This window comes from Nematolebias whitei, chromosome 9 (genome assembly GCF_014905685.2).
Source record: "Nematolebias whitei isolate Nwh7 chromosome 9, NemWhi1, whole genome shotgun sequence".
Classification (NCBI taxonomy): Eukaryota; Metazoa; Chordata; class Actinopteri; order Cyprinodontiformes; family Rivulidae; genus Nematolebias; species Nematolebias whitei.
Genome location: NC_056506.1, coordinates 43,147,984 through 43,160,521, shown reverse-complemented (window position 1 = coordinate 43,160,521; position 12,538 = coordinate 43,147,984). Strand labels below are relative to the sequence as shown.

The 12,538-nt window shown below is 38.5% G+C and overlaps 1 protein-coding gene across 1 annotated transcript; it reads left to right on the top strand.

The window, feature by feature from the left end:
• The first annotated feature begins 683 nt into the window (after window positions 1-683).
• rab31 (RAB31, member RAS oncogene family) lies at window positions 684-11,958 on the top strand. Its single transcript, XM_037681860.1, has 7 exons — window positions 684-881; window positions 2,646-2,725; window positions 5,057-5,138; window positions 7,495-7,566; window positions 9,211-9,317; window positions 9,562-9,671; window positions 11,484-11,958. The coding sequence occupies exons 1-7, from the start codon at window positions 846-848 to the stop codon at window positions 11,579-11,581; spliced, it is 585 nt and encodes a 194-aa protein (XP_037537788.1). The 5' UTR covers window positions 684-845; the 3' UTR covers window positions 11,582-11,958.
• Window positions 11,959-12,538: the final 580 nt, after the last annotated feature.

Here is a 12,538-nt window from a genome sequence, read left to right as displayed (position 1 = left end):
AAAACAACAAAGTCAATATAACATAGTTATTTTACTGATAGTCTTTTTACTTTGTATTTCTGAGCTATATTAGTCTGTAACTATTCCTGTTGCTTTATAGAAGGCTGGTGCAGTGTTTTGTTTTGTAATCTGTATTTTCAGCTTGTCTGAAGGCCTGTGCAGCAAAAGCTGATGCAAATTCAATCAGACAACTTGGGATATCTCAAAAGGTCAGACTTGCATGTTTAATTGAGATTTAGACCTTTTTTTTAAAAGTAAAACTGTAGTTGCAACCTACTTGGCTTTTATAATCATGCAATATTAAGATAATCATACTGTTTTACACATAGAAAAATGTTGCAGTGTTGCCTTTTATTCCGCTTCCTGTTATTCTGTACCATGACTATTTCTCTCTGATTGCCACGACACTTAAAAATGATTCGTTCATGAAGAAAATATTAGTTTAAATAGAGAAACAGTCGAGTAGACTTTATCATTTCAGAAGTTAAGTTTCCTGTCGTTTAGACTTTATTATATGAATATAAATTTTATGTATTATTATATAAAGTTAAATTATATAAAGTTTAAAGCAGACTGCTTGAAATAACTGAAAATATTTGGAATAAAATGTTGCCCACCCTGACGACATGGCGTGAGTCTTATTTTGAAAGGCTCCACCGGAAGTTTAGCTTTCTGTTAGCTTCACGGACTGCCAGAAATTTGAGTTTTGTGCTCTGCCTCTGTCTGAGGGCTGGGTTGTTCTTTCATCCAAGAAGAGAGAAGAAACAAGCGATTTAAATCATGACGAGACAAAGACGATGATTTAACAAGAACAAATGATGATTTAGACGCTCTCGGGACCTGCCATGGCGATAAGGGAGCTCAAAGTTTGTCTTTTAGGGGTGAGTAAAGTGACCGGAACGTTTTTGTTGATCAATTTTTGGGAAAAAAAAAAATTCCTTCAGCGTGAAGCGAACGGAACTAACGAAAACATGTCGACTTTTCCAGCACCTTATCTTAACCAGTTAATTTTTTTAGTTTTACTTCAAAGTTAGTTTTTTTTTATTTATTATTATTTGCGTTTTTCGTAAAACATGTCGATATCTCGTCTGAAAAAAAAAAAAAGAAGAAAATACGGAAGCCTCATCGGTAGGTTTGCGCAGAAGTCCTTTTATATCTCTTTGTTTTACACAGTTTATATCAATTAAAGCAGTTTTCTTTACATTTTGTCCTAAAACAACGTTTTGACTGTTTATCACCCATTACGTCATCCTCCGACCAGCCGCACGCGAGCCGTTAAATTTCCTGCTGCGTCTGCAAAAAGCAGCTCCCCTTTTTATGGTGTCTTTTTTGTTTTTTTACTTAAACCTTTACAGGAATTGTATCCATAAATCGCAAAATAGCATTTTATTAATGATGTAAAATCAAAATGTGAAAGTTTTCGACAGCTCTGTCTGGAACAGACAATTGAGGCCCGAGGGCCAAAAGTGGCCCTTGGATAATCTCCATCAGGCCCCTTTTCATTATTATTATTATTTTTAAAAGCAACTTTTTAAATAAAGATTGATGCAAAAAGCAGCAATTTATCAACAAGACTTAAGGAAATTTAAATTAAACATCTTACTAAAAAAAAAAAAAAAAAAGTCATTGTGTTTCCAGAACAACTAAGAAACACAAATATATAAAAATGTCTGCTGCGTGGAAGTATTTTACACTAGAAACACCACAAAGCAAGTATCCTGATGCACGCTCAGTAATCCAGGTAGAAAAATCTAAAAAAGTTAAATCTAGTCCTCTGGACATTCAAAAAAAAAAATTGTAGAAACGTTTCGTCTACTACAAAGCAAGACGGGGTGCAATGTCAGCAGATGTTTAAAGCCATTTAATATTTTTTAATTTATTCATTCATTTAAAAGAGACAAAATAAACACAACAAATTCATCAAAAAGAAAACATCGAATGAAAAAAGTGCAGAAAGAAGAAGAAAAAGATCTCCCCCTTATTTAAAAAAAAAACTTTTAAACAAACAATCACTTAAATTAATCACTTTAACATCCACTTTACAGCTAGGAATAAAAAAAAACATGTTTTATGTATGCATATATTTGTACAAATTGTACTCGAGAGGAGATTATTACAGCCTCATATAAAATCGATGATGATGATATCGGAACTGGATCGGTATTGGACGATATCTAGATTTCGGGATCGGGATCGGATCAAAAAAAAAAAAGTGGATGGTTCATCTCCAATATCTTTTATATTCCTACAGGATTTTGGAAATACTTGTTTTATAAAACATGCTAACTATGCTACGATAAGAAAAATGTCTTCTAGATTTTCTGTCGTAAAGAAAATGTATTTTCCGATTCTCTGTGCGGCCCTTTGATTGTTTTAAACGTCTTGATGTGGCCCTTTGGAAAAAAAAGAAATGTTGCCCAACTCTGATTTAGGCGGTTCGAGCTCCTACAGAGAAGACGCTTCAGTTGTTCTAAAGCCAAGATAAGAGCTGGATGAATAAAAGATGAAACGTGCTAAATAAACCCTTTCAGTTTATGTCCAAACTGGTTTTGTTGGTTGTATCGGTAGGATGAGCTTGAGCCCAGTAGGTTGAAGTGAGCACAAATTGATTGAGTGTGCCGAGACTGACGTGACTCTCTTTTCAGGACACCGGCGTTGGCAAATCCAGCATCGTTTGTCGATTTGTTCAAGATCACTTTGATCACAACATAAGCCCGACCATAGGGTGAGTATGGATCACGCGACGAGGCAGGAATCCACTCGGTCCTGTGTTTCTGTGCTTAGATGTGACCTGCGAGCTTCAGTGGATCAATACTCAAACACCGGATGAGGTCAGGTTGAGGGAAATGTTTTTATTTATGAATGCCAAATTAATTACATTCAAGGTACTCACTGCAAACGATGAAATTAAAACGTTAACCTGTTCTATATTAATTGTTGATTGAAACGCTTTGGTCCAGCAGTTTTTCCAGATGTGTTGATGTGTACTTCTGAAATGTGGGTACGCACTCGATGTAAACAAAGCGCTCAGCTGATTCAGCCATGTGGAAGCTTGAGTCGTGATCGACCTACAGTAGGCCGTGTAGGTGATGGAGATGGGATTTACAACTCTTCGAGGGGAGCTGGGTCTTGTTCGTTTTAAAAAGCGGTTCAGTTTTGAACGATTAGTCGTGGAGAACGGGCTACGTCACCGTACGGTTAAGCGCACATGCGCACAACCCACTCTCCTGACTGCATGTTCGCCAGTTACAGCTCCCCTTGTCCTTCTTCGTCTCAGTGGAAAAGCAAAAGAGGAGTGTGCGTCTGAGAAGGAAATTAAAACCATCTCTCGTTCATAAACATCCCAGTCCTAGGAGGTAAACGGATACGATAAAGAATAAATAAGAGAACAAGTTGGACTACTGTCTGATAAATATTGAGGATCACTCAGAGTGGAGCGTCATAAGGACAGTATGGCGTTCAAACACGTGGCTTTTGTGAAATTTCTTCTAGATTTTTAACGTCACCTAACGTTTGATCTGCGTACTTGACTCAACAAATCTGAGCATAAATACATTAATAATGCGCCAAAACGGTTCGACTTCAACCCAGTCAACTCCTCCATAGACAATTTTAATTAAATTGAATTCAGTTTATTTATATAGGATCAAGTCACAACAAAGTTGTCTCGGGGAACTGCACAAAAACATTCACATACATTAAAAAAACAAAACAATTATCGTAAGTAAAAGTTCTGTATCGGTAAGGAAGCCAGCAGATTGTGTTGAATCTCCACTTCGTCACAGTCTCCCATCCTGAGCAAGTACACTGGTAACAGTGGAAAGGAAAAACTCCCTTTTTAACAGGAAGGAACCTCCAGCAGAACCAGGCTCAGGACAAGTGGCCATCTGCTTTGTCCGGCTGGGTTTGAAAGGAACAGGAAGGAGGAACAGACAAACATAGAATGACAGATCCAGATGTACTTTCTATAGGAGGAAAGACAAAAAAACACGTTAAGATAGAAATAATTACGGTACAAATATAAACAGGTAGAGTAGAGCAAGTAAAGAACAGCAGAGCGAGGAAATGTGGTCAAATTGTCCTCCAGCAATTTATCCTCTAAGCCTATAGCAGCAGCTATAGCAGATAAGGGATAGCTCAGGAAACCAACCCTAACTATAGGATTTATAAAAAAGGAAAGACTTGAGCTCAAAAGTCTTAAAACTGGACAATGTGTCTCACAGACAGAAACTGGAAGGTGGTTCCACAAGAGAGGAGCCTGATAACTGAAGGCTCTGCCTCCCACTCTGCTTTTGGAAACTCTAGGGACCACAAGTAAACCTGCAGTCTGAGAGTTAAGTGCTCTGTTAGGAAAATATGGAACAATAAGATCTGCAATATTAGATGGAGCTAGGTTGTTGAGGGCTTTGTAGGTTAGAAGTAAGGTTTTGAATTCTATCCTGACTTTGACGTCGCCTTTGTTGACCTATTTTCAAGCTTTTCGTCTGGTTCCCACGGTAAATAAACTCGTGGTGGTTGACGTCTAGTTACACGTTTTGCTGACAAATTTGTAATTTAAGGAACATTAATCGTCAACATAAAAAGTGTGCAGTTTTTTCGTTTATGCGTTATTTACCTGTATTCACGGCTTTGCAACGAGTGCCTTAAAGTTTGTAAATTCATTACTGACAGAAAGAAACCTGGGTTTCTTAACGCACAAAAACAAGGTCTAAACGTTTAGTTTGATGAGAGGAAAACTGTAATTGGAGAGAAAACATTTTGGTTTTCATCTAGTTGAGGATGTTGGTGCATTTTAAAATAATGTTCATTTGGTAAAGTGTGTTTAATAATTCAGTGGGATGTTTTATGATTCTTTAGTACGCTGCTTTTAGATCTTCAAATTTAAAGTGTAAACACAAACCAGACCCCACTTCCTGGTTTGTCCAGTAAAACCCAGAACGGAAGATACGCTCACCTGGATTCATCATCAAACTATTCTGTATTATTCCGTTTCTGATGACTCCAACAGATTTAAGGTTTTTAATGATTGACGTAATGTTGTGAAATAAATCCATAGGGCGTCATTCCTGACCAAGACGGTACCGTGTGGAAACGAGCTTCATAAATTTCTAATCTGGGACACGGCCGGACAAGAGCGAGTGAGTAAACATAACGACCACGGGTTTGCACACGCATGACTCCAAGAATCATGTTTTGAAATGGATCATTCAGCACATTTGTCACTAAAGAGCCACTTCTTTGTGTTATTGACTGTGCAGCAATGATTTACAATGGGGTCAAAGGTCAGGAGATACTTTTCTTTATAGGGATTAAAAGTACTTGATACTGAGCGTTCCTAATTTTCTACAAATCTGGTTGACGGGACGTTTTAAACACGTTAATGACTTTACCTGATATTTATTTAACAAAAATAAACTTTTTAAATAACCGCAAGGAGAACGTTGAATTAGCAGCCGTCAAGGTGGTTCGTTCCCAAACTGTTAGGCTGTCAAAATAAAAGCTTCATACTAACATTTCAAATTCAACCAAAGAGCCTCATCAACCATTACATTCATTTTATGAGGAAGTGAAGCAGAACTGCCAGTCTGATGGTGACTCGTGCGTTTAAAAATATACTGAAACGAACGACTATTTAACAGAGAAATCCGATGACGTTTAACAGTATGTTGTTCATTAAACGACTAAAATGATAGAAAATGACTTAAATATTGAATTAAAAGAGTATAGCTTGGATGCTTCTGCTGTGTGTTGAGGTGCGGACTGCTCTGTTTTCTTACATACTTTTGGAAAAATGTTTTTAAAATGTCAGAATTGTTGGCGTAATCCGGCGTCTTACATGAAGTATTTAATCTCACTTGTCCGCACTGAAGCATAAAAATCAGTGTTACTGATCAAAAATGTGAAAACCTCTCAACCAGTGAACTTTTTAATTTTAAATAACTAAATAGAAAAGTGTATTTTGACAATAGTCTCAGATTAGGTTGTATCTTGGACAACTTTACGTGTCTCTTAAACCAGTAGTTTCCAAAGTTGGGGTTTTGAACCCTCTATAGGTCACCAAACATCACGTGTGTGGTCTTGAGATGAAATAAAATAAAACATTTAAATAATTGCTATTATCTTTTTTTGACACACTTACTATGAAATGTGTTATAAATGATAATAAACAATCTGATGGTAGCTCTTCCCTCATTTAAATGACCTCAATATAATATTTGAACACTTGAATCTTGGATTGTGGGACCACAAGTTTCTGTTGCTCCTTTTTTGTTTGTCAGAAGCTGAAAACTGTTCTTAGATCGTAGTTTTTTTTAACTAATCTTCATATTAAACTTGATCATTTCAGGACTCTAATGCACTCGTCTCTGTGGCACATTAAAAATATTTTTATATTTTCATGAAGAGAAAGTGGGAAGTTTCTTGACATTGAAATGATTCATTCATTTTTTGTCCTCTGTGGGGATGGGGGTTACCTCAATTACCAAATTTGCTTACAGCGTGGAAAAACCAGTTGAAGTATTTCCTGTATGTGTGAAAAAACAATATGTGTAGACCTCCGTCACCACGGCCGTCTTTTTACGAGCCGTTTGTGATCCGAGATGCACAAAACCTGGAAACGTGATTTTGCCAGATCTGATCAATAATTAGGACGTGTTTGTGTGAAGAAAGTTGTTGTGGTCGTGCAAAAATGTTTCGGTGGTGATGGGAAACCAATTAGATTCTTTAGGGTTAGATTGCAGAGTGTGATTTCGTCCTGTTTGTTTAATTTACATCGACATTAACAGAGGAAAAAAATACTCTGCACCTTTTATGCTGACGACAGCAAAAGCAGTTTTACTAGCACATTTTATTACAATTAAAACTTAAAAAAAAAATTAGACTGAAACGCTTCCTTAAACATGTAGCCACAGATAAACCAAACAATAATTGTGAAATGTGACGTAGAACATGCGTCTGTGATATTAGTAGCTGTGATAATGACGATAAAACGTTTGTTCTTTTAAAGTGCAAATGTAAAAAACATAAACCAGCACATTTATTTTGAAGCTAAGGCGCAACAACTGGCCTATATTTTATTTTAATAACTTTTATCACAGCTCTGATATGAACTGCAAACACTTAATAAAGGGATTTGTTTAAATAAATATCAACCTTCATTTAGTTTCTCTAGTTCAAGAACAATGACGTGGTTACTCACCTCGAGTCTTCAGCACTGATGATATTAAATCACGTCTGCTGAGAATCTGTCAACTTGATGGGAACAAACTTGATTTCTATTTAGTTTCAGATGGTAATTAAAAAAGCAAATTATTTATTATTGGATCGTAAAAGGAAATGAACTGAACAAGAAGAGTAACCTTCAAAAGAACGAGGATGACGTTTTTGCTCGTACGGTTATTATCTGTGGCGCGCTGATTTTTAACGACAGAAAGCTGTTTTAATGGTTTGATTCAGATTTAAACATATTATTAAGTGTTTCTTTCATTTTTTTAGTTTCACTCGTTAGCTCCCATGTACTACCGAGGGTCAGCTGCTGCTGTCGTCGTCTACGACATCACTAAACTGGTAAGTTCATTGATTCAAGTTGATAACAGTCTATATGAATAGTTCCAGTCTGGTTTCCGCCCCGGTCATAGCACAGAATCTGCTCTCCTCACTATCACCAACTCTCTTCTCATGGCAGCAGATTCTGGAATACTTTCTCTCCTCATCCTCCTCGATCTTAGTGCGATGTTTGATACCATCTCCCACAACATCCTCCTCAGCAGACTTTCATCCATTGGCATCACCCACACACCCCTCGCTTGGTTTCAGTCATATCTCTCTGGCCGCACTCAGTTCATCCAACTGAAATCATTCAGATCCCATTCCTCTCCTGTGACTTCAGGTGTGCCCCAAGGCTCTGTCCTGGGGCCCCTTCTTTTCATCATCTACCTTCTCCCCCTTGGTAATATCTTTCGTAAATTTAACATCCATTTCCACTGTTTTGCCGATGACACCCAGCTCTTTTTATCCACTGCACCCAACTCTTCACTTCCTCCCTCCTCCCTCACTTCCTGCTTAGCTGAAATTAAATCCTGGTTCACGTCTAACTTCCTGAAATTAAACAGTGATAAAACAGAGTTTCTACTCATAGGCACTAAATCCACCTTATCTAAAGTTAACAGTTTCTCACTCACAATCGACAACTCCTTAGTTTCTCCCTCCCCTCACGTCAAGAGTCAGGGTGTCATTCTTGACAGCACTCTCTCTTTCCACTCTCACATCAATAGTATTACCCGGTCTGCATATTTCCACCTTCGAAATATCAACCGTCTCCGTCCGTCCCTCTCCCCGCACTCTGCTTCCATCCTGGTCCACAGTCTGGTCATTTCTCGAATCGATTACTGTAACTCTCTCCTCTTTGGTCTGCCTCACAAATTAATCCGTAAGCTTCAAATGGTTCAAAATTCAGCTTCCCGCATCGTCACCAAAACCCCCTCATTTAACCACATCACCCCAGTTTTACAGCAACTTCACTGGCTTCCAGTCACATTCAGAATTCAATTTAAAATCTTGTTGTTCACTTTCAAGGCCATCCACAACCTCGCCCCTCCTTACCTGTTAGATCTCCTGCACATTACCACCCATTCACGCTCCCTTCGTTCTTCCACTTCCATCCACCTTAACGTGCCTCTTGTCCGCCTCAGCACCGTGGGACACAGAGCCTTTTCTCACTCTGCTCCCCAGCTCTGGAACGCTCTTCCCCCGGACATCCGTAACATTGACTGCCTTCTGACCTTCAAATCAAAACTCATCTGTTCAAGCTAGCCTTTTCACTTTAACTGTTATTTTTAAATGTTGTTTTCTTTTTGGTTTAGTGTTTTTAATAGTTATTTTATATTGTTTAATACTGTGTTTTTAATGCTGTGAAGTGTCCTTGGGTGTTTTGAAAGGCGCTGACAAATAAAATGCACTATTATTATTATTATTATTAAGTTCAACCTTAAACTACTCGTCGTACACAAAGTCAAACCGAGTTGTTTTTCCCGAGACTCTGACCTACAAGTGCCATTCTTTCCTAGTCAGCTAATGGAAACTTGTCTAAAAACACCAGACGCGCCGACTGTGTGACACAACTTTAATAATAAATTAAAATAAAACGCCGGGGCGTACTCTCATAATAAAAGCCTCTGCCAGAGCTGACCGTGACGTCTTCCTGCTGTCCAGGACTCTTTCCAGACACTGAAGAAGTGGGTGAAGGAGCTGAAGGAACACGGCCCAGACGACATCGTTGTAGCCATAGCAGGGAACAAGAACGATTTAGGAGACATCAGGTACGAGAACGTGTGTGTGACTGTCGGAGCTTTGATCTGGGTTTGACGAGTAAAACATGTTTTCCATTCAGTCAGAATTGCTGCTCGAGTGCACATTCTTAAAGCTTTTTACTTTTCTTACACCGATTAACGAACCTGAGCGACTGTAATGATGTTGATGCACAAACAGCTGTAATTGTAGACCTTTATATTTTCTTCACGTTTGTCTGAACTGTGTCCGTTTGACCCTCGTTGTGTTCGACAGGGAAGTTCCCATGAAAGAAGCGAAGGAATTTGCAGAATCAATCGCAGCTATTTTTATTGAGACCAGCGCCAGAAACGCCGTCAACGTTGAGGAGCTCTTTCAGAAAATCAGTAAACCTTCTCCTTTCTCTAAAGCCCCTTTTATACATAGTCATGTTTTTTTTGTACATGTAGGAGGATTTGTTGGCAAAAATGGAATCAGATATTTTTTATTCACATACAAACAACTTGGAAAAAGTGGTTTGCTTTTTATCTTAAAACGACTCGGACTCTGCACTGTTTGCTTTTACAGCCACTGCAAAAAAACCAGCTGAAATTTAGGAGGGCGTTTGTATGGCTGTCATTAATGTGTTGACAAAATTAAAGATGGTGAGGTGAGAGCTACTGAGTTAGTTTCAGTGTGGAGCATCATCACCAGATGTCAACAAATCCGAGTCCTTTTAATTAAACAACTGGACGTCCTTTTCAATTCAAAACAGAGTGTGGACTGAGAAGGTTTAAACCATAGACATTAATACGTAGACGCCCCGTTAAGCTTATTTAATTCACACACACACTAAAGTTAATGGGAAACGGGTACCAAAAACAATGTATTAAAGCTTCATACTTTAGTACAATAACTTTATTAATCCCACACATCAGTAATTCATGTTTCATCAGCTGTAAAGTGGGGCAAAAAACCCGTGTACGTTACACTTTAATAATATATGAATAACAATAAATGTGGATTAACCTCCTTGGCACACAATAAAATAAACATATCTTATTTTCATTTATTTTTTAGCCATTTTGGAGGCAACAAAAATCCTTTTAAACACCACACGTGCACGCAGGTTATGTACACATACTGTTATTATTAGATATAATACCATGAGCAGACTAAATACCAGGTTGAACGAATGAATGAAAAATTAAACGAATAAATTGATTCTGCGCGGGAATCCATTTTCCATAACTTTGACAAGTACACGCTGAAGACACTGTTATAACGGTGAAAGTTTTGCAGACTATGGCTGGAAAACGATCAAGAGACTTGTTGAAGCAGCGCACGTACGATTTTTACCGTTTTCCTCACGACTCCACCGAGATGGCGCCGACGTAGGAACGCCGTCCAACGGGGCGTCTACGTATTAATGTCTATGTTAAACGCCATGTGGTGCTCCGTTTACACGACCCCCGATTCAATCACTGGTATAAAAACATTTGGCAACATGCGTGACCCATGTTGGCAAAATGAGTCATAACTACACGTGGAGTTATTATTTTCACATCACAGGATTCATGGTTTGTTGAATTTTGTCGTCTTGGCAACAATCTGGCTTTGTTTGCTTTGAAAACTCGATTTTTATTGGTCTGGCGCGACGTCGTGGGAAATTCCTGTCCACTACTTAAAAAGGGGAATCCCCGTGCTTCACAATGACGCCAAACATTATACGAAGGGATTTCCCGGCGCTCCGGCAGAGAAAAACGGTCAATTTCAAAGGAAATGTAAAAGATTATTTCTCAAAACATGCTCGTTTGAAAACTAATCTAAAGGTAGATTGTTTATTCAGATTTAGTTGGGGAGCCTGGTGGTCAGTGCCGCAGTCTTTTAATCTTGAAGCTGCGAGTTCAAGTAGTCAGGACGGACATAACAGGAAAAACCCAACTGCCACATCTTGTGTGAGCTCGCTCGCTGTGGCAGCAGCTAAAAGAACATTTGCTGTTTCAGTTACTGGGATCACTCGATTGTCTTTACAGACTTGTTGTCAATGAAGTCTTGAGTTCTGAATATCATTTTTCCTGCACGGGTCACGAACTTTGTCACTTTGTTGTTATTTATGTGAGGATCCAGACGTTGACCAGTTTTTGTTTTCTGGTATTTGAACAAAGACTTAAAGATGAAACACCTTTTGTCAGTCACAATTATTCATGCGTTTTTAGGCAAACAGATCCCGCCCCTGGAGAACCCTGAAGTAGAAAGCAACGATTCCTTTAAACTCACACGACAGCCCAGTTCGACTGCCAGGAGGTGCTGCTAGAACCAGGAGGATCTGATGGACGGGCTGGACCAAGACTCCACCGGCAGAGCACAAAGTCCACGATGCACTCGGAGCTTCAGGGGAGACTTTAGATGGACCGAGGTCAGAACGAGGGGAACGAAACAAATGGGCCAAAACACATTTATATCATTCCATTGACGTAAAAGAAGCAGGAACCTTTGGGTTTGCTGCCCTCTTGTGGTGTTTTGGCTGCATTACATCTGCATTTCTGTGAACTTTTAAAACTAAATTCGATCCAATTTGACAAACTAAGATAATAATACACACATTAAATCACGTGGTTCTGGATGATTCCTGTTGTTAAACCATGCTTCGTAGTTTATGCAACTAAATTTATGTTTTCAGAGCCACCTGCCGTCCAGATATTTGTCTAATCTTAATGGATTTGCTAACTTTACACTTGTTTACTCTTGGAGCATTTGTGCAGAATGTATTTAGGATATTTAAATAAGACATTAGAGCAAGTTTTAAACATGTATACAGTTTTGTACCTCAACATTCCTCCTCATGCGTTTTAAACACGTGGGTTTATTTAAGGGTTTGATGCTGCAGATTTAACTGCTCAAATGCCAAAATCCTAAAAACATTATTACCCCCAAGTGCTGAAATGATGAGCAGTGGTGGAATTTACATTTACGTGTCGCTACAAGGAACAGCTGGAAACAGCTGCCAAACAGCAGCAGAGCTAGTACTTTACAGAGGAAAATAAAAGTAATTACCTAAAATATTTCTCGTCCTAAAAAGAAACATTACTTTGTCTTTGTGCAAATTGAACTCTGGAAGAAATATGGTGGACAAGAGAAAGGTAAAGAGCATGAGGTGCTCAGTTCACTCGTAAACTGAAATCGTGCTAATCGCCTGATTTTTATCAATAACGTGCATAAATTTGACCACTTGAAATTGACTTATGTTTAATAAAAGATTAGTTTCATAAAA

What these genes read in the sequence shown, in the direction of transcription:
- rab31 (XM_037681860.1), top strand. Translation starts at nt 846, where the DNA reads ATGGCGATAAGGGAGCTCAAAGTTTGTCTTTTAGGG. An exon ending in TCTACGACATCACTAAACTG is followed by an intron (nt 7,567 to 9,210) that starts GTAAGTTCATTG and finishes CCTGCTGTCCAG; the next exon opens with GACTCTTTCCAGACACTGAA. An exon ending in GGAGCTCTTTCAGAAAATCA is followed by an intron (nt 9,672 to 11,483) that starts GTAAACCTTCTC and finishes ATGCGTTTTTAG; the next exon opens with GCAAACAGATCCCGCCCCTG.